At 37.7% G+C, this 18,395-nt stretch overlaps 5 protein-coding genes across 6 annotated transcripts; all 5 read left to right on the top strand.

Moving 5' to 3' along the window:
• The first annotated feature begins 124 nt into the window (after positions 1-124).
• On the top strand, positions 125-1,567 carry LOC106414256. The gene is made up of 3 exons (XM_013854938.3): positions 125-448; positions 520-670; positions 764-1,567. The coding sequence occupies exons 1-3, from the start codon at positions 170-172 to the stop codon at positions 1,288-1,290; spliced, it is 957 nt and encodes a 318-aa protein (XP_013710392.2). The 5' UTR covers positions 125-169; the 3' UTR covers positions 1,291-1,567.
• Positions 1,568-5,012: 3,445 nt separating this feature from the next.
• LOC106414050 lies at positions 5,013-5,715 on the top strand. Its single transcript, XM_013854770.3, has one exon. The coding sequence runs from the start codon at positions 5,052-5,054 to the stop codon at positions 5,502-5,504; it is 453 nt and encodes a 150-aa protein (XP_013710224.1). The 5' UTR covers positions 5,013-5,051; the 3' UTR covers positions 5,505-5,715.
• Positions 5,716-5,950: 235 nt separating this feature from the next.
• Positions 5,951-7,084, top strand: LOC111199347. 2 transcript variants are annotated; one of them, XM_048766420.1, is made up of 3 exons: positions 5,951-6,163; positions 6,566-6,762; positions 6,832-7,084. In XM_048766420.1, the coding sequence occupies exons 2-3, from the start codon at positions 6,574-6,576 to the stop codon at positions 6,961-6,963; spliced, it is 321 nt and encodes a 106-aa protein (XP_048622377.1). In that variant the 5' UTR covers positions 5,951-6,163; positions 6,566-6,573; the 3' UTR covers positions 6,964-7,084. The 2 variants fall into 2 exon arrangements, with proteins under 2 accessions (XP_048622377.1, XP_048622376.1); XM_048766419.1 differs by having other exon boundaries at positions 5,951-6,762.
• Positions 7,085-7,434: 350 nt separating this feature from the next.
• On the top strand, positions 7,435-8,023 carry LOC125591959 (glutathione S-transferase T3-like). The gene is made up of 2 exons (XM_048766900.1): positions 7,435-7,892; positions 7,945-8,023. The coding sequence occupies exons 1-2, from the start codon at positions 7,435-7,437 to the stop codon at positions 8,021-8,023; spliced, it is 537 nt and encodes a 178-aa protein (XP_048622857.1).
• A 5,187-nt stretch (positions 8,024-13,210) lies between these two features.
• On the top strand, positions 13,211-16,001 carry LOC106415944 (uncharacterized membrane protein At1g16860). The gene is made up of 5 exons (XM_013856756.3): positions 13,211-13,561; positions 13,923-14,832; positions 14,932-15,087; positions 15,176-15,387; positions 15,471-16,001. Exons 2-5 carry the CDS (start codon positions 13,984-13,986, stop codon positions 15,661-15,663), a joined length of 1,410 nt encoding a protein of 469 aa, XP_013712210.2. The 5' UTR covers positions 13,211-13,561; positions 13,923-13,983; the 3' UTR covers positions 15,664-16,001.
• Positions 16,002-18,395: the final 2,394 nt, after the last annotated feature.

Consider the following 18,395-nt stretch of genomic DNA (forward strand, 5'->3'; position numbering starts at 1 on the left):
TTGATTCGTTCGACACGTAGCAAACAGTAACAAGGACGTGGGAACCTAGCAACGTTGTCAAGTGTCATCACTTGAGACAAAAACTGTGTTTTGGTGTTTAAAAAGAGAAGTGTGTATCTAAAGGTGAATTTGACTAATGTGTTGAGAGTCCTAGTTGAGAGGTACAACGATGGGACAAGGTAAAGAAGTAAAGACGAGACCAGATCCTCAGGTTGAGATTCAGGAAAGAGGAGAAATATTCTTCTTTTATAGGCCAAAGGTTAACAAAGAAGAAGCTCACAGTGTAGACGACGTTCAAAGGTTATACATAGTCATGCGTCCAGAGTCCGGTGAGAATCCCGTTGAAGAGAAACAAGACCCTCTCTCTGGTAAAGAAGGTTCCGGTGACGAAGACGAAGATGATAATAACAGCTCAAAGAAAGGAGGTGAAGGAGGCCACGGCGTTGAGGTAGAAGAAGAACACTACGGGAAAGGATCAATCTCTTACTCATTATGATTTGTTTTTTTTTGTTTTTGTAGAAAGTGAACATAGAGAAACAGATTCTGTTACGATTCATAGTGATGGGTAAGAAAACTCTTCCCGATCCCAGCAAGAAGTCGCAACCTTTCTGGGGGTTCGTGGAGATGGTGACGAAGAAAGTTGAAGATGTAAAAGAAGCTCTTAAAGGAGGTAACGTTAAAAAAAAAAAATTGTTTTTGGGTGGATAATGTTAAAAAAATTATTTGTTTATTTTTTAAAGAAAAAAAATTATTTGTTTTGAAGAGGAATACCAGACAAAGACTCGGGGTCATAGACACAAGCCACCGGCAAGAGCTGTCGGAGAAGGAATATACAGAATTCTCCGACATAAACCTTCTCCGACAAGAAAACACCATACACATCTTGTCTACAAACTCGAGTTTCCATCGCGGACAGAAAAACACGAGCCACAAGAGTCGATGAACATTGAACCGGAAGGCTCGTTCTTGATCCAAGTGCGTAACCCGGAGCAAGGAAAAGGAGGGAGAGGTTCAGGGTTTAGAGGGCTGAAGAGGAAAAGAAAGGCCCAGTTTCCAGCCCATCTTCAGGCCCATTTAGGTCACACCCGGTTTGGAGCAGCTGACCCGCCTGATTTCCTGAATTATGAAGGGTGTGAGTTTTTACTGATCTTGGCGTCTGATGATATAGAGAAAGAGTTAGGGGTGGAGTTGGAGTCTGAAGGTGAAGGCGATGAGTCCTCGTGCGATCTTGTGAAGACTTTTGGGGACGATGTGGATGCTACTCATCTACTTAGCGGTACATGGGACTAGTGGTGGTGGATGCTATCACTAAGAGCTAAAGTTAGATCATGGATGATAGTTGGAAAATGGTAGCTAATGGCTAATGGCTAATGGCTCAGCATGAACGAGTACGACTTTAGGTGGTTAACTTTTTGGTTGTAATATGGTCCTCTTGGTGTGAAGGTATGTTAATAGCTAATGCTTGTGGGCGACTTTGCATGGTTAACTTTGGTTGTTGTTTTTTCCTTTTCTTTTGTAAAAAAGTGGTGTGTTTTCTCATGCAAGTGTTTTTCTTAGGTGGTTAACTTTTTGGATGTAATATGGTCCTCTTAGTGATCTAATAGCAGCTAGTATGCAAGTGCTTTTCTTAGTTGAAAAATAAATAAAAAATAAAAATAAACATGATAAATATAGAATAGTATTAGATATTTTGAAAAACTGTAAAAACTAGGAGTGTTCAATCCGGATATCGGTTCGGTTTTTCGGTTAGTAAAATATAACTATCATTCTAAATCCATATTTACTTCGGTTCGGTTCGGTTTATATACCGCCGGTTTTCGGTTTATTCGGTTTTATACCGAAACATAATTATTTAGTTTAGATCATATTATATAAATTTTAGAGTCATATTATCATCGCTGTCATTTATTAAAAATGTATTAACGTTTATACCTTCAAATGAAATAATTAAATCTCGAAATTTTGAAAATAAAAATAAAAAACAAAAGAGAAATATGAAAGAAAATGTTTCCACTCTTCCATATTCAGCGTTCAACAAAGTCATGATTCATCGAGTGAAATTCTGTTCGTTTATAAATAAGAAAAAAATTGTAAAGAATTTTTTCTAGTTATTATCCATCAAATTTATAATCTTAACTTCAATTTAATCAATGATAAAAGAAAACAAAATGATTAAAATAAGAAGACTAAAAAAATAAAAAGTCCCAGTTATGATAAATTATTATTTAATTATATTTTAAGTGTTTTTCAAATTATGATTCTTTATTACTATAAAATATAGTAACAATTATTAACAAAAGAATAATTTATATAACAAATATATTTTTCATGTGACGTTATAAAATATGTACATATTTACATGTTTTTACTTTTGATCGGTTTTGTTCGGTTTATTCGGTTTAATCAGTTATAAACCAAACTATATCCAAATCCTACGGTTTTTATAAAATTATATCCATTCGGTTTATATGGTATATACAAAAATCATACCATATTGTCTATTTCGTTTGGTTCGGTATGATTCGGTTTTACTATTTGGACATGCCTAGTCAAAACTCTCAGCTAGACTGTCAAGATATTCAGCCTGTTTGGGTATAATAAAACTAATATAAATATGGTGAGAACCTTCTATTAGATATTTTAATGTTGGCGTTATGGTTACTGTAAAGTAAGAGCACTTTGAATCCAGATTTTTAAGGGGTTTTAAAAGGTGTGGACTCCACAAAAAACTAAAACCCACCTTTTTTTTCTCTTCTGCAAGAGGTGAGTTTGATGGAGTTTTTGTATTGTTCGCGGGTCTCACTGGCACGTGGCGGCCCGCAATTGATCTGTTTTTAATTTTTTTTTTCATTCAGACAAAAAAAAAATCTAAGAACCCACGTCCCCTAGCGTTAATCATGCTCTAAGTCATGAAATTTTTATAGCTTGTTTATTGCAAGAGAAGAGTAACTTCATTTTTCGGGTAGTCATGAAATTTGGATATATTTTAAATATAAATATTATTAATTAAAAAGATAATTACTTTTATTGTTTTAAGGTTTTAATAGTTTTTTTTTATTTTAATTAGGATTAGGGTTTTATGGCTTTTGTGTTTTCATATAAATAGTCTTCTAGACTTATAATTGTATTCAGTAATTTTATGATGATTTAATAAGAAAGAAATTTTATACGAGCTTTATAGTACGGAAAAGAACATTTCCAAACTCTAAAGAGGTTTTTATAAACTACTGAGAAAAGTATTTTCAACTCTAAAAGCTTTTGACTAAGCAATGTGAAGATTATTCACAAAACATAGAAGCTTCCTTTACGTCAAGTTGAAAGATGTGTTTAAAGTGTCCCTATGGCGGTAGTCAAGTGGTAGGACTTGGGAATCCGTTGAAATATTTGGAGCCTTTCTTGACACAGAATCACATGTCTTGGAATTCGAATTCTAATTTAGTTTGGTAACTAACAGACAACGCAGATAAAAGGCATGTGTCTAAAGTGATGGTTTTGAATGTCAATGTCAGTTAAAACTGTGTGGTATCAAAATTTCAGACAACACTTTTTTTTTTCCATCTAAAATTTATTAAAGGGACAAAGTCTATAGGACTAAGCCCAAAAACGTAACAATGATACAAACATAAAGTCCAAACACACTAGGGCTAACCAAACCGTAAACCTTTTGGACCCTAAGCCCATCATCCTAAACCCAGAAGGCGCCTCTTCATGCCCGCGTGTTGCGTGAACAAGACACGTGTTGAAATCCTCACTGCAAGGGACACGCGTCACCAGGCCGCCACGTCTTGACCGAATTACCATCAGAGGGGCACGTGTCCTAAGATCGAAGCCCCACCCCTTCACCGGCATGCAACCTCCGTCACCGCAATAATCGGACATCCACCGGAAGTCTACAATAGCTTCCGCCGGAGTCAGAGCAAAAGCGCGACCCAACTCCACCTTGGAGCCCAAAACTGATGAAAACTATAGATCTCAAACCATCAATCTATGCTTTGAAGAATACATCAATCATCTTCGATCGATCCAAAAAATCAACACAGATTTTCAGATCGAGAGTCGATTGGACAAAGGAAGACCAAAAGCGTAGATCGAGAACTTGATTTCGGATCAAACCGGAGAAGAAGCCGGCGAAAGAACGGTGTTATCAGAGCCACCACTTTCTCGGAGACGAAAGCCGGCGAAACCGGTGCTGTTAGAACCACTGTTTCCCGGAAACAAAAGCTGGCGATAGCGGTGTAAAGAGAATCACCGTTTCCCAGAATTAAACTTACTGACCGGAGATGAGATTGTTAGAAACTCCGGTAGAGGTTTCATCTCAATCCTTCCTCTCTGTCAGGTTTAGAGAGATGATAGAGCAAAAGGAGAGAGAAACCTCTCCTCCCCGTTTCAGACAACACTAACATATTTTTTTTCAGAGAATGCAAGGAAACAAAACCATTAAACATAAGGATAAGGAGAAACCCATTGTTTTTAAAACCGGACCGAAAGTTAAACCAGATAATTTTTGGATCACGATTCAATATAGTTCGATCAGGTCAAACTGGGTTCGGGTCAAATTTGGTTCAATAATCTAATTTAATATATTTTTATTGTATATATTTAAAAGTTATGTTAGTAAATATAATACATAATTAAAATAAAACATAAAACATTTCAATATAATATTTTTTATGTTTATATGGATTGTTTACATATTTTTGATAATTCTAATGATTTTTATAAGTTTAATAATTCTGAGGTCCAATCCGATTATATAACCAGTTCTTGATCGAACCAATTATTAGATCCAACCCGCTTATATAACTGGTTCATGGTTGAATCCGGTTCAATCATCGGATCGTTCCGGTTTTAAAAACAGTGGCGAAAGCCGAAAACCATAGCATTAGGCAAAATCAGGCTAGCTAATCATTTGTTAAGAAACTTATTATTTAATAATATTTTTGAGCCCAAGCCCAACAAAAGGTCCACGAAGAAAATATTACCCAAAGTTGATAGTATATTTTTCCTATCTTCTATCTTTTCATCTCCATCTCCACCTCGGAGCGAAGAAAATGAAGCAACCGGCCACACCGAACGCGGCGGAGGAAACCAAAGCAGAACAAAACCAAACCCGAGCAAAGCAGAAACCCAAGAAAATCCCAACTGCAACGGAGCTAATCTCTCACTACCAGAAACGAGGCCTCGAACCAGCCGAAGCATCGGTTAAGGTCATCGAAGACTTACAAAACGCGCTCGTCCGCGTCGTTTCGTCTTCCAAGAACAACGCCTCCAGCAAAGACAAGCTTTTAACCGACGCGAGGAAAATCGACGCCGTTAACGGAAGGCTCGCCCTCGTGGACGCTAAGCTGGAGACGAAGCCTGGATACGTTGAGACTTTCGTGTTGGGTTTAGCTTCTGGTGCAGCACTTAACGGGATTAACGCCGTCTGGCCTCACGTTACCAGAGGCATCGGTCAGGTTTGGTCCGCCGTTAAGAGTGGGACAGATCCGTCATCGGCTTCTTAAAATGATAGAAAGGAATATCGGCGGCTTCAGTTTTTCTACTGGTTTTTTTTGAGTTTGTAGTTAAGAGTTTAGTTGAAAGGTTTCAGCTTTCAGACATACGAGCATTTGAGACAGAACCTCGGTTATATATGAAGAGGTGTATGTAATGAGATTTTAATTTTATACATTTGTTCGCTTTTTAGGCGGTCTTGTGTGACTGCTTCCAGTTGAACTTGGGGACAATGGTCTCTTTGCAAGGTTCGTGTGTTACCCCAAAACCCAAAGGGAAAGTTTGGCTCTTGTGAGAGAGCAATAAGATTCATGCGTCTAACATCTCAACAAAACCAATCCGACTTTGATTGTTCCCATCAGGAGCAGAGTGATTAGCTCTTACAGTGGATAACACTAAGAGCACCCGCAACGCGGGTTCGTGATGAATCCTAAGCGCGATAACTTAGGTAAAAGCAATTAAAAAAATAATTTTAAAATGTCGTAACCGAAGGATTGATCCTAAACTAAGGGGTTTAAGGATCAAATCCTTAATCACGTGGCAAGGCGGGAGTGGTCGTGGTAGGGGTTGTGTTTCGTATGTGGAAAAAAACATTCATTCTCTTTCTCCGTCTCGAAAAAAAAACTCTCCCGAAGGCGAAAGGCGATTCAGAGATCGTGAAACGGTGAAGGTAAATCGCGTGCTCTTAACTCAATATTTTTGGATTAGGTGTTGATGCATGTTGATTAGTCAGTTCTAGGGTTCTATCGTGTGGTAAAAATCGATTTTAGGTTTCAAATCGAATTGGGGATTTTTTTCGATTTACGGTTTTCGTCTAGGTTTGTTATTTTCTGCATCTCGAATCGGTTCTTTGTTGTTTGAGAGTTCTATCGTATGGTTTTAATAGATATAGGGTTTGAAATTGAGTTGGGATTGACTTCTGGATTGATTTACGTTCCGTGAAGAGTTATAAATAATTTTACGGTTCGAGATTGATTTGTAAATCGATTACGGGTTCGGGATAGTCGAAACCATTTGTGTTAAGCTATCCTTATAGCTAATTATGAATCTGATAACATGATTTTCCTTGCAGGTTTTGAAATGGAGGAAGAACTTCGCGATAAGAAAGCACAAAAAGAGTACTACAACATGATCGATTTTGTTGCAAATGCGCAACAGGGGATTCCCAAAATTTGCCCCTGTGGATCAATCACGAAAGAAACCGTTGATGAAGATGATACGTACGACTACCTCCCGGGAAAAAGATACTTTATCTGCAAAGACTTTGAGGTATGTACTGTAATTAATCTGGTTATTTTTATGGTTCATATTCTGACAAATGTTTATCTTTTTTTGCAGAATGATGGGCTGCATTTCAGGCAACCATGGGTTACGGCTATTCATGAAGAAGTTGAGAGGCTCAAAGAACGGTATCACGAGCAGGCGAAGCTTCTGAGAGAGTGCCAGGCAGTTAAGGTGAGTGATGAGTGATCTGTTATGTCTTTAGGACTTTACTTATATGTGGGTAGGACTATAGTTCTGTAATAACTGTATGATGTATGTTCAGGACGAGGTGAGAATGCTGCAGGACGAGGTGAGAATGCTGCTTATGCGTGTGGCTGAATTCGAGAGAGCCCTGTGAGGTTAGTGGATTAAATTATCCTTCATCTCTGCCTCGTGTGAAATTAGTAGGAGTTTGCAAATAATATCCATACTGCTTCATTAAATCTCGCTTTCAAACGAAAACTTCATTAACTCACTCTCTAGCTGTTATGATAGGACAGTTAGCAAATAATATCCATACTGCTTCATTAAATCTCGCTTTCAAACGAAAACTTCATTAACTCACTCTCTAGCTGTTATGATAGGACAGTTTCCTACTAGGATTAAATAGAGTTGAACTAAAGATCCCTATTTAATCTTCTGCGTTTCTACAAGAGAAACACAGAGTGAAATCCGAAAATGGAAAACTCCACTTGCTTTGTAAACCTTTTAGCTAGCCAAGGGTGTGTTGAGCTTGACTCATCGGAACCCCTTTGCTTTAACAGCCAATGTTCCGATGAGTCTACTGTCAAAGAGAGGAAGAAATGGACACCAAAGGAGGATATAATCCTCATTGGTGCTTGGCTCAACACCAGCAAAGACCCTATAGTCGGGAATGAACAAAAAGCTGGTAAGTTCTGGCAGAGGATTGTACAGTACTACAACTGCAGTCCTCAGCTGGTTGGGACAATCCCAAGAGAACTTGGGCAATGCAAGCAAAGATGGGCTAGGATCAATGATTTGGTGTGTAAATTTTCGGGCTGCTACGAGATGGCATTGAGGGAGCAGAGGAGCGGGCAAAATGACAACGATGTGATGAAGGCTGCTTTGGATATCTTCTACAATGACCACGGCAGTAAGTTCAACTTGGAACATGCGTGGAGGGAGCTTCGACATGATGTGAAATGGTGCTCCACCTATCTCGAGAAGGAGAGCGGTCGGGAGAAGCGCAAAGCAGTTGCTTCTGATGCTCAAGGGTCATTCGCGGAGCCAGAAGAAAGACCCATAGGAGTTAAGGCAGCTAAGGCTGGTAGCAAGAAGAAGAAAGGTGGAAAAGAAGAAGAATTGGAAAAGAAGAAGAATTGGAAAAGATAGAAGGACTGTTGGCGCTCAAAAAACAAATCTCTAGACAGAATGTGCTAGAGAGTTTACTTGCAAAGACTGAGCCACTAGATGACATGGAATTAGCTCTGAAAATGAAACTTATGTCTGAAATGATGTGATGATTGTTAGCTCTAACTTTAGTACACATTTGCTGTTCGTTTCACTATGTTTAATCATCTCATTTTCTCTATTTCAGGTGATGTACAAGACCATGTGCCTGACGAAGACAAAAGCTGCTGTCTCTTCCTTATGTATTCACGGGATGCTTGTTTTTTTCTCTTATTTTTCCATGTGAACCTAGTCACGGGTACTTTGTCTGTTTATTAGCTTTGTATTTATAAGTCTGGTTGTAGACTCGGCGAAGAGCTATCTCATTTGCTCTTCTTGTACTAAAAACTTGTTATGATGAAATTTTAATTTCGAGTATCTGCGTTTCATCAACCCTTCCCTTCATATTTGTATGCTCACGGCAGGTATGGTCACTGGTTTGTGTTGCCAGTATGATAGTAGAGTTTTGTGTTGCTTCTCAAAATACCAATTCAAATCTTTAGTAGGCTTCAATCCACCATCGAATATTTGATATTGTATAAGGTTGATACAATGATTGATTGACAACCTAGAATTAGATGATTCTGATATATAAGGTTGATATAATGGTCCAACTATTCGTACGCACAACTATGGTTTTGGTTTTAACAAACTTTCTTTTGTAGATTTAAGAAAGGATAGTGAAATATGGGAGATGAAGTAGATCGAAGATTATATGCGGTTTTGGATGAGGCGGTCGATGAATATATTGAGGATACATTCAACAACATCGTCGAAAATCGAACAGTCAAACCGAAGAAACGTGCATATGTCGAACGAAACCGCGAAGAGGGCCACAACCGTCTATGGAATGATTACTTCCGTGAAGATTCCACATTTCCGGCTCATTTTTTCAGACGCCGTTTCCGCATGAACAAGGAAGTATTCTTGCGTATTGTCAATCGCCTCTCCGAAAATGTTACATTTTTTCAGCAAAGAAGAGATGCTGTCGGACGGTTAGGTCTATCTCCACTACAAAAGTGTACGGCAGCTATTCGTATGCTTGCTTATAGCTGCACGGCGGACGCCACAGATGAATATCTCCGACTTGGTGAAAGCACAACACTTTCGTGTTTAACTAATTTTACAGAAAGCGTAATACAATTATTTGGAGAAGAGTATTTACGAAGACCCACTACAGAAGATCTTCAACGACTACTCGACATTGGAGAAATACGTGGCTTTCCTGGAATGGTTGGAAGCATCGATTGTATGCATTGGGAGTGGAAAAATTGCCCAACTGCTTGGAAAGGACAGTACACACGTGGATCAGGAAAGCCGACAATTGTCTTGGAGGCTGTCGCTTCACAAGATCTTTGGATATGGCACGTTTTTTTTGGTCCACCAGGTACCTTAAACGATATTAACGTCCTCGATCGGTCACCTATTTTTGATGACATTTTACAAGGTCGAGCTCCAAGGGTACAATACGTGGTCAACGGACACCAATATGATATGGCGTACTACCTCACTGACGGTATATATCCAAAATGGTCAACATTTATCCAATCTATCTCACTTCCTCAAGGTCCTAAAGCAGAGTTATTTGCTAAAGTTCAAGAATCAACCCGAAAAGATGTGGAGCGGGCTTTTGGAGTATTGCAATCTCGATTTGCAATAGTGAAAAACCCGGCTATTTTGTGGGACAAGAAACAGATAGGGATGGTTATGCGAACATGTATCATACTTCACAATATGATAGTAGAAAATGAACGCAATGGATACACTCAGTATGATACATCTGAATTTGAAGAAGGAACCTCGACCAGAAGTTCGAATGTGGATGCACCCAATACTTCCGAGATGCCTCCAAATCTCGCTAATATGCTTCTTATACGGACTCATCTTCGTGATAGGCAGTTACATGAACGATTGAAAAATGATTTGGTAGAAAATATTTGAAACAAGTTTGGTAATGATGAAGATGAATAATTATTGTATGTTTGCATTTAATCATTCAATAAATGAATTTTCAATTTTAATGTTTTGCAACTTTCATAATTTTTAATTTCTTAAAAAAAAAAAATAAATTATAAGGACTTCATAGTAGTAACACCATTGGACATATAATTAGGATCAAAGTCCTTAACTATTCAGAAAAGAAAAAAAAATATTAAAATATGGCTAAGGACTCCAATGGTGGGTAACACCATTGGAGATGCTCTAATATGCGAACCTCCGTGCCATGAAAGCCATCCACAGTATTCAGTTCCATATCTGCTGCTACTCGAGATCCAAACGCACATGAGAAACCAGAACGCTGCCAATCCTTCCAGCCACAAATTCAAAGGGGTATCTGTCGGCATAAAACATTTTAATTTGATTAGATAAACTACATTCTACAAAGCATCAAGACTAGTAACCACCTTTGTTTGTGATCTCATTCCTATCTATTTTTCTTTATATTAATAGCCAGATTCAAAACTGCACTTTATATTTCCTACGTTATTTCGTAATTTAAATTATCTATCTCTATGTATATGTTTTTCTCGGCTTGATTCAATCATTATAAATGAGTTGCATTATTAGCTATTACGTGTCTTTCGCTAGTCAAGGTTTTCGCATAATGCATACTAATGAATGAAATCACATGTTCTGAAAAAAAATGCTCATAAAGAATAAATGCTGATTGAAAATAGGTGATGTAAACTATTGGATCGACAGAGCTTGATTTACGGGTAAATAGATTGACTAACCAGTCGATGTGACCAATCATTTTTTTTTTTTTGAATTTTACTTTGCTTAAAAGAAAAGCTTCCAATAATTAACAAAATCGGCAAAGCCAAATTAGCAAAATCATTTAGACGTAAGTAGCAAAGAAAACGAAACATTAACAAATCCAGTTACCAAACTGATATTATTAGCATGTGCATATTAAACACACACACGTAAATGAATTGTATTAAGAGATTTAAAAAAAAATAAAACACAAAAATTATATGAAAAAATACTGCTGAACAAACTCAATACAGTTTGGAAATTATGTATATATTTAATAAAAAAATGCATATTATTTGAACATATTTGATCACTTATGGCCCTCGAGAACGTTTGCTGCAGAATTGGTAATATGTAGATTGATCTTATAGAAAAGAAAGACCAAAGGATGGTACTTATAGCACCCGCAGTGGTTATCAATTCACAGATGTCTTGCTGGAATTCCATAATCAGAATAATCAAGCTCTGCCACCGATTGAGAAAAAACTATGGAGTAACATATGGAAAATCAAAGCTCCTCCCAAGATCAAGCATTTCATATGGAGGTTTTTAGCCGGTGCTTTGGCAGTTAAAGAAAGGCTCAAACCCGAGGAATCCCAATTGATGCTACCTGCCTCGGCTGTGGTGCTGCTAGCGAGTCCATATGCCATGTACTTTTCTACTGTGACAAAGCTCGCTAAACTTGGGAATTGTCAAATGTCCTTTTCCCTCCTGCAGGATTTTCAAGGAACTCAGTATTTTTGAATATGTTCCACCTCATCTTTGTCATGAACGACAACAGACTAGAGCAGAAGATCCGCCAGGCTATACCTTGGCTCCTATGGCAGATATGGAAGGCTAGGAACTCTCATACTTTCAAAGCCACTGTAGTACCACCAAGGTAAATAGTTACTTTGGCCTTTGATGAAGCAGAGATTTGGATCGCAACTAACTCTCCTCAAGCTGAAACAGAACATGTTTCAAGTGCCAAAGCTTGGAGTAAACCGCCAATGGGTGCTTTCAAATGCAACTTGGGGACCTCCTGGATCAATGCGCAAAGCAAATGTGGTGTGTCGTAGATCCTCAGAGACTCACAAGGCAATACTATCTCACATAGCAGGAGATCGTACTCCGCAGTAAGGTCCAAACATGAAGCTAGTTTAAGAGCATTATTCTGGGCCGTTGAGAGCATGAAAAACATGAGGTAGAATAACATTATCTTTGAAGCTTCTGCAAGAGAGATAAGAGAAGTTTTGTTATCTCCAAGGTCTTCTCCAAACTTCAACTGGATCATTGCCCAGATAAACGCCCTGCTGGAACATATTGAGTTCTTGAGACTGGACCATGTTGTGGAGGAACGCAATGAGGCTTCTAACCTGATTGCAAAGTCGGTTACAACAGGGCGCATGTACCAGTCTTACATTGCATCCCAAGGCCCGGCTTGGCTCCAATCCTTGCTCATACTTGAAGGTCAAAGCCAATAAGATCAAGGCTTTGGTTATTACCTAGAGTCTGTAGCAGCTGATCTCTATGGTTCTGTCATCAACTTTTCCATACCCTTCTCTTTATGATGCCTAGTGGCATCCTTTATTTTGGTCTCTTTTCTGCTTTGGTGCTGGTTTTTCCTTATGGTATCCGCTTATGGAACCAAAACACAAGATGTTATGTTTATTTTCAGCCATGTTCGGGAATGCGCTAGGCGCTAGTCGGGCGGTCGGGTTGGGCTTAGCGCCTAAAGAGAAAATCGGGGATTAATCGTAAATTATGCGGGGCAGAATTTTTAGATGGTTTATTATGTTATAAAACATGTTAATCTTTAATTGTGTATAACATTAATACATTTTCATGTTTAAGATTGTATAAAACACACAAATAGAATATATAAACTTAATATAGTGTAATTTTCATCAAAATTATGAATATAAATAATATTTATAAAATTTTAGATCAAATAAACAAATAAAAATATTATTAAAAATAAAATAAAAATAAAAAATAAAAAAATAGATTAGGCGGCTAGTCGGTCATTTAAGCGGTCTAGGCGGAAAAAAACGGATATCCGATTTTTTAAACCGATTTAGCATAAATCGGGACGGAAGAGTGACGCGTAACGCCTAATCGGCTAGGCGGCCGATTTTTAGAAGATGGATTTTCAGTGTTAAAAAAAAAAGAAAAGAAAGACCAACTAACTTTACCAAGATTAGGTGGAAAGACGATTACATAGACATGTTACGTATTTATACCAAATGATTAAATCAAGTTTAATAATGATAAAATACAATTTTAAAAAATGTCGACACTGAAAAACATTATTTTCAAATTTAGAGGAAAAAAAAACAGACGAGTGTCCCTTCTTCTTCCTTAGCTCAGTTTGGTGGACAAAATTAAAAAAAAATCTTAGCCCTTTTAGAGAGAGAAAGGAAACAAGAGAGAGAGAAGACTGAGACAACTCATCAGCTGTTACAGCTCAGAGAGAGAGAGAGAGATCGAGATCCACAACACGACGGAGAAGAGAGAGCTCACCGGATCTCATCAGCTTCCTCAGTATCCCTTCCGTTTTCGTCTTCTTCTTCTTCTACTGTCACTCCCAGAATAGCAACTAATCTTTCTCGTCGTTGACTACATTTTCCCGAGAAACTTACACACTCTCTCTCTTAAGGTACGAATCCACTCCTTCGATCCTCATCAATTCTCCTCGAATTCGATTTCTCTTTGACTGATCGTTTTCTTCAGCTGTATGTTTAGGGTTTCGTGATCTAGATTAACCTGATTTCGAAATCTGAGATACATAGGTTTTGTAGACAGTTAGGGATCTGAGTGGTCCAGTGATCATCAGATTTCTCATTAACTCTCTTCTGGCTGCTAGCTAGCTTTTTTTCTCCTTTTTTGTATTTTTCCATTGTTGTATTAGCTCATTGTTTAGCCTTTCACGAATCTGACGCTCTGTTTTCGTTTTATTATAATGTTTTTTTATGTGTGTAATGCTTTTGGTTCATTTCTCACTTATTTATTTTCTGTAGGATTTGGAGTTCTTATTTGACCCAACTTTACTCTGGTTTTCTCCTCCTTTAAGTAACCGAAATGGGTTCGAGATACCCATCTCACCAGCTCGGCAACGGGCTGTTTGTGTCTGGTCGGCCTGAGCAGCCCAAAGAGAGGCCTCCAACGATGAGTTCAACAGCCATGCCTTACACTGGTGGAGATATCAAGAAATCCGGAGAGTTGGGGAAGATGTTTATTCCAACGGATGGGACTAAGTCGAGGAAGTCTGGTCCAATCCCCGGCGCTCCTTCCAGGTCCGGCTCGTTCGCCGGGAATGCTCAGTCAGGTCCAGGCGCTCCTAACGCTACCGGTCGGATGTCTGGGTCTTTGGCCTCTTCTGCTGGGTCTGTTTCCATGAAGAAAACGAACTCCGGACCTTTGTCCAAGCACGGAGAGCCTCTGAAGAAATCGTCTGGACCGCAGTCTGGTGGCGTGACGCGGCAGCATTCTGGTCCTATTCCTGTTCTTCCGGCTACAGGTCTGATAACGTCAGGGCCTTTGAACTCGTCTGGTGCTCCCAGGAAGGTTTCTGGTCCTTTAGACTCTTCTGGTTCGTTGAAGACGCATATGGCGTCTGTTGTCCACAACCAGGCGGTGACTACCCTTGGTTCGCAAGATGACTTCTCCAGTTTGAAGAGCTTCCCGAAGTCTGTGTTGTGGCTGGTTGTTCTTATTTTTATAATGGGGTTTCTTGCCGGAGGCTTCATTCTTGGTGCTGTTCACAATCCGATGCTCCTCATCGTTGTGGCGGTCTTCTTTACAGTTGTTGCTGCGCTTTTTGTTTGGAATAGTTGTTGGGGGAGACGTGGTATCACGGATTTTATTGCTCGTTATCCTGATGCTGACCTTCGAACTGCCAAAAATGGTCAGTTCGTGAAGGTCACTGGGGTAAGTAGTTAGTTGAAGAATGACATTAGCTATTGAATGCATCTTTAGTCATGGTTTGCTATGTTTATGATCTTGATTCACTTTTTATTTTATTTGAAGGTGGTTACTTGTGGAAATGTGCCGCTTGAGTCATCCTTTCAAAGAGTTCCCAGATGTGTGTACACATCCACATGTCTATATGAGTATCGTGGATGGGGTTCGAAACCAGCCAATTCTTCACATCGTTGCTTCACATGGGGACTGAGATCATCAGAGGTTAGTGATTCCCCAATGTTATACTATCTGCCTCAATCCCATCAAAATCAAAACACTTCCTTAATAAAGTTATACCATGATGTGGCAGAGACATGTGGTGGACTTCTACATATCAGATTTCCAATCTGGGCTAAGAGCTTTAGTCAAAACCGGAAATGGTGCAAAGGTAACACCTGTTGTAGATGATTCTGTTGTCATCGATTATAAGCACGGAAGTGAGAAAGCGTCTCCAGATTTTGTTCGGTGGTTAAGGCAGAAGAATCTATCAAGCGATGATCGAATAATGCGACTCAAAGAAGGGTAACAAATACACCTTTTTCATAAACAAAAGTATTAATAGAAGCTACGATTATGAATCTCTCTTTGTTGGGTTTCATTATCAGGTATATAAAAGAAGGAAGCACAGTCAGTGTGATTGGAGTGGTGCATAGAAATGATAATGTGTTAATGATAGTGCCATCATCTGAGCCAATTACAGCTGGTTGGCAATGGAGTAGATGCACGTTCCCAACAAGCCTTGAAGGAATCGTATTGAGATGTGAAGACTCATCGAACGTTGATGCAATACCGGTTTAAGTCCACTATCATTCGTCATCATCAACATCAGAGTTTGGGTTCATTAAGTATTCATGAATCTTGAAAAATGTGGTTCTTTCTGGTACGTCCGTTTGGTGGTTGGTTGGTTTGGTTGGTCATGAAAACTTCTTTCCTTCACTATTCTTTTTTAAATTCATTTTTTTTTTGGTCTTCGGAGTTATTACGGTTAGGATGATGGTGATGATAGTGGATATGGTTTCATATTCCTAAGATGAGCTAATTGTGTTGTTCCTCTTTGTATAGCTCTTTTAAGTAAATTTGTTTTCGATAGTACTTGTGTACTGAATGTTATATGTTATATGTTATGTTCAAAAATCTTTTGTTCTGTGAGAAAACAAAATTCACTTTGGTGTGCTTCCGTAACTCGATTGTTTTCATTTATTCATCTATGTTAACCATTCTTCCATCAAGAGAGCAACACGAGCTCTAACTTGTTCTCCGTGGAATTAATACGCAATTCAGCAATCTTTTTAATTATGAGTTGCAATTTATGAAGAGAGCAACACAAGCAAGCTCTAACTCTTATCTTTTTAATTCAGTAATCTTTCAACAACAATTTTTTTTTTTTTAAATCATTTTGCCGTTTTACATTTTGTATATATTATATTTTCTATAATCCAGCGTTGCACAGTTTTATTGTTATGCATTTACATTGTAAATTTGTGAAAAATGATAAGAGACTGAATTTATTGTGAAATAATTTTAGGTCCGAACAGACAACAAAACCTAAACTAACAAACTCAAAAAAAAAAAAAACAAGAAGAGTTTATTTCCCCAAACAAATGGGATAACTTGAAACATCAGCAAAAGGCCACATAAATGTAATCAACAAAACAATTTGTTCATGTGGTTGTTTCTCAACGCATGAAAGGGACTAACCAACGCATCTCTGCCCCATTTCCATTAGCCAAATAGTATATCTTCTTCCAGTTTTCTTCTGAGAATACTTCACGCCTAACTAGTCTTTGCCTGCACCAAAAGCGTATAGAGGGCGTTCATGACATTATCAGTATCCGCTTTAGGGTCGGTTCATTGTCACTCGAGCAGATAAACGCTTAATGATATCTAGAGGATTAGACAGTTGAGTAGTATTATAAATTATCTCGTAAATGCATAAAAAAAACTGTTTCGTGTAACTCACCGAAGGTAGTAATAGCAAACAGCTTCTGCTTCATCTAAACTATAACGAGGGAATTCCTGACGAGCATCGGATGGAACATCTGGCAAGTCTTTACGTAGTTTCCCTACTGCCGTTGAATGTGAGAATGCACCCACCATCATATCATCGTGCATCATGCTTCTGAAAGCATCCATAAGATCATAGAAGAGATCACTAAGCACACAAAGGAAAGGACACACTTTTACCCTCACTAGGCCACATTGGAGGATCAGCAAATGCGTTTGAAATTATCCCTAAGATCTAAAAAACTTCTCCTAACAAGCAAAAGCACTTATCTTTGAATCTTCTGTCTTTGTGATTGTGGATTTCGTGCTTTTAGAAGATGAGAAGCAGATGATGATCGTGATCTGAGCTCGGGATGAGTGTTCCAATGCGGGTGAGGGGAAATGAGAAACGTGATCGTTTAGGATTGATGATATCCGATTGAATTTGAGATTCCCGGCGTACCTCAACATTTTCCTCCGGTTCGTCTCTCGCAGTGTCTCCGGCGTCAAGGTTTTGGGGGAGGGACTAGCGAAAGTGGCAAACTTGTAAATTGTAATTAGCGTTCGGCTCATTGAATTATTCGACCGTAAAATTAGCATATTAGGATGGAAAGTTAGGCCCATTAAATATGCTAATTTTACGGCCCAATAATTCAATTACTGTTAACTCAGTTACTGTTAATTTTACGGCGAATATTTAAACTCAGTTACTGTTAATTTTACTATTATTAATTTATTTTTATATTTATAAATTTGGAGAATTTATGATGAAAACAACCAATAACTATTAAACTATATCTCTTATAATTAAGCCCTATAGTTAATGTTTTAGTGGTTTTATCTATACTCCACATTTTTTTCTAATAAAAAGTCACACCTGAAGATTTTCTTTTAAACTTTTCTCCAATTAAGACATTATTATGACTCAAATCCAAAAATCTTCCAATAGAAAAGTATTATTAATGAATTAAGATTTGATTAAACCACTTGATTTAAGGAAACTTAAATAGATTAGCCATCCATTTATATAAGGGAAAATTGACAAAATAACCCCCAACTTTCGAAAATAAGCCAAAAAAATCTTCAACTCTCAAACACGCCATTTTAACTTTTAACTTCTAGTCAAACATGAATAAATATCATACTTTCGTTGACCAAGCCATTTCAATCTCGTCAAAAGTCAACTATTTAGTACCGTTAGTTATATTTAACGGTTGATTTTTAATGAGATCAAAATGGCTTGATCAACACAAATATAAGATTTTTTTTGTTCCAATTTAAAAGTTGAGGATTAAAGTTGTCCATTAAAAAATATCTTAATTAAAAATTGTTGTTTTTTTTTTTTTTGTGACAACAAAAATTGTAATTTTTCTTATCGATTAGAATGGCTAACTTAATAAATATTCTCAAATAAGTTTAAATATAATATTTTTTAAATAAATTAAACACTAAAATTGTTTAACAAAAAAAGATTAATTAAAAATACAATTATAATGTAAATTCAGATATAACATAAAATAATTAAGTGCTTATGTTCAAAACAATTT

This window comes from Brassica napus, chromosome C8 (assembly GCF_020379485.1).
Source record: "Brassica napus cultivar Da-Ae chromosome C8, Da-Ae, whole genome shotgun sequence".
NCBI classification, from domain to species: Eukaryota; Viridiplantae; Streptophyta; class Magnoliopsida; order Brassicales; family Brassicaceae; genus Brassica; species Brassica napus.

Excerpts from the sequence above, each read along its gene's own strand:
- LOC106414256 (XM_013854938.3), top strand. The coding sequence starts at position 170 with ATGGGACAAGGTAAAGAAGTAAAGACGAGACCAGATCCTCAGGTTGAG. Across the intron at positions 449-519 it reads AAGGAGGCCACGGCGTTGAG|AAAGTGAACATAGAGAAACA; the intron begins GTAGAAGAAGAA and ends TTGTTTTTGTAG. Across the intron at positions 671-763 it reads AAAAGAAGCTCTTAAAGGAG|AGGAATACCAGACAAAGACT; the intron begins GTAACGTTAAAA and ends TTTGTTTTGAAG.
- LOC106414050 (XM_013854770.3), top strand. The coding sequence starts at position 5,052 with ATGAAGCAACCGGCCACACCGAACGCGGCGGAGGAAACCAAAGCAGAA.
- LOC111199347 (XM_048766419.1), top strand. The coding sequence starts at position 6,550 with ATGATTTTCCTTGCAGGTTTTGAAATGGAGGAAGAACTTCGCGATAAG. Across the intron at positions 6,763-6,831 it reads TTATCTGCAAAGACTTTGAG|AATGATGGGCTGCATTTCAG; the intron begins GTATGTACTGTA and ends CTTTTTTTGCAG.
- LOC125591959 (XM_048766900.1), top strand. The coding sequence starts at position 7,435 with ATGGAAAACTCCACTTGCTTTGTAAACCTTTTAGCTAGCCAAGGGTGT. Across the intron at positions 7,893-7,944 it reads AAGTTCAACTTGGAACATGC|GAGAGCGGTCGGGAGAAGCG; the intron begins GTGGAGGGAGCT and ends TATCTCGAGAAG.
- LOC106415944 (XM_013856756.3), top strand. The coding sequence starts at position 13,984 with ATGGGTTCGAGATACCCATCTCACCAGCTCGGCAACGGGCTGTTTGTG. Across the intron at positions 14,833-14,931 it reads AGTTCGTGAAGGTCACTGGG|GTGGTTACTTGTGGAAATGT; the intron begins GTAAGTAGTTAG and ends TTTTATTTGAAG. Across the intron at positions 15,388-15,470 it reads ATAATGCGACTCAAAGAAGG|GTATATAAAAGAAGGAAGCA; the intron begins GTAACAAATACA and ends TTTCATTATCAG.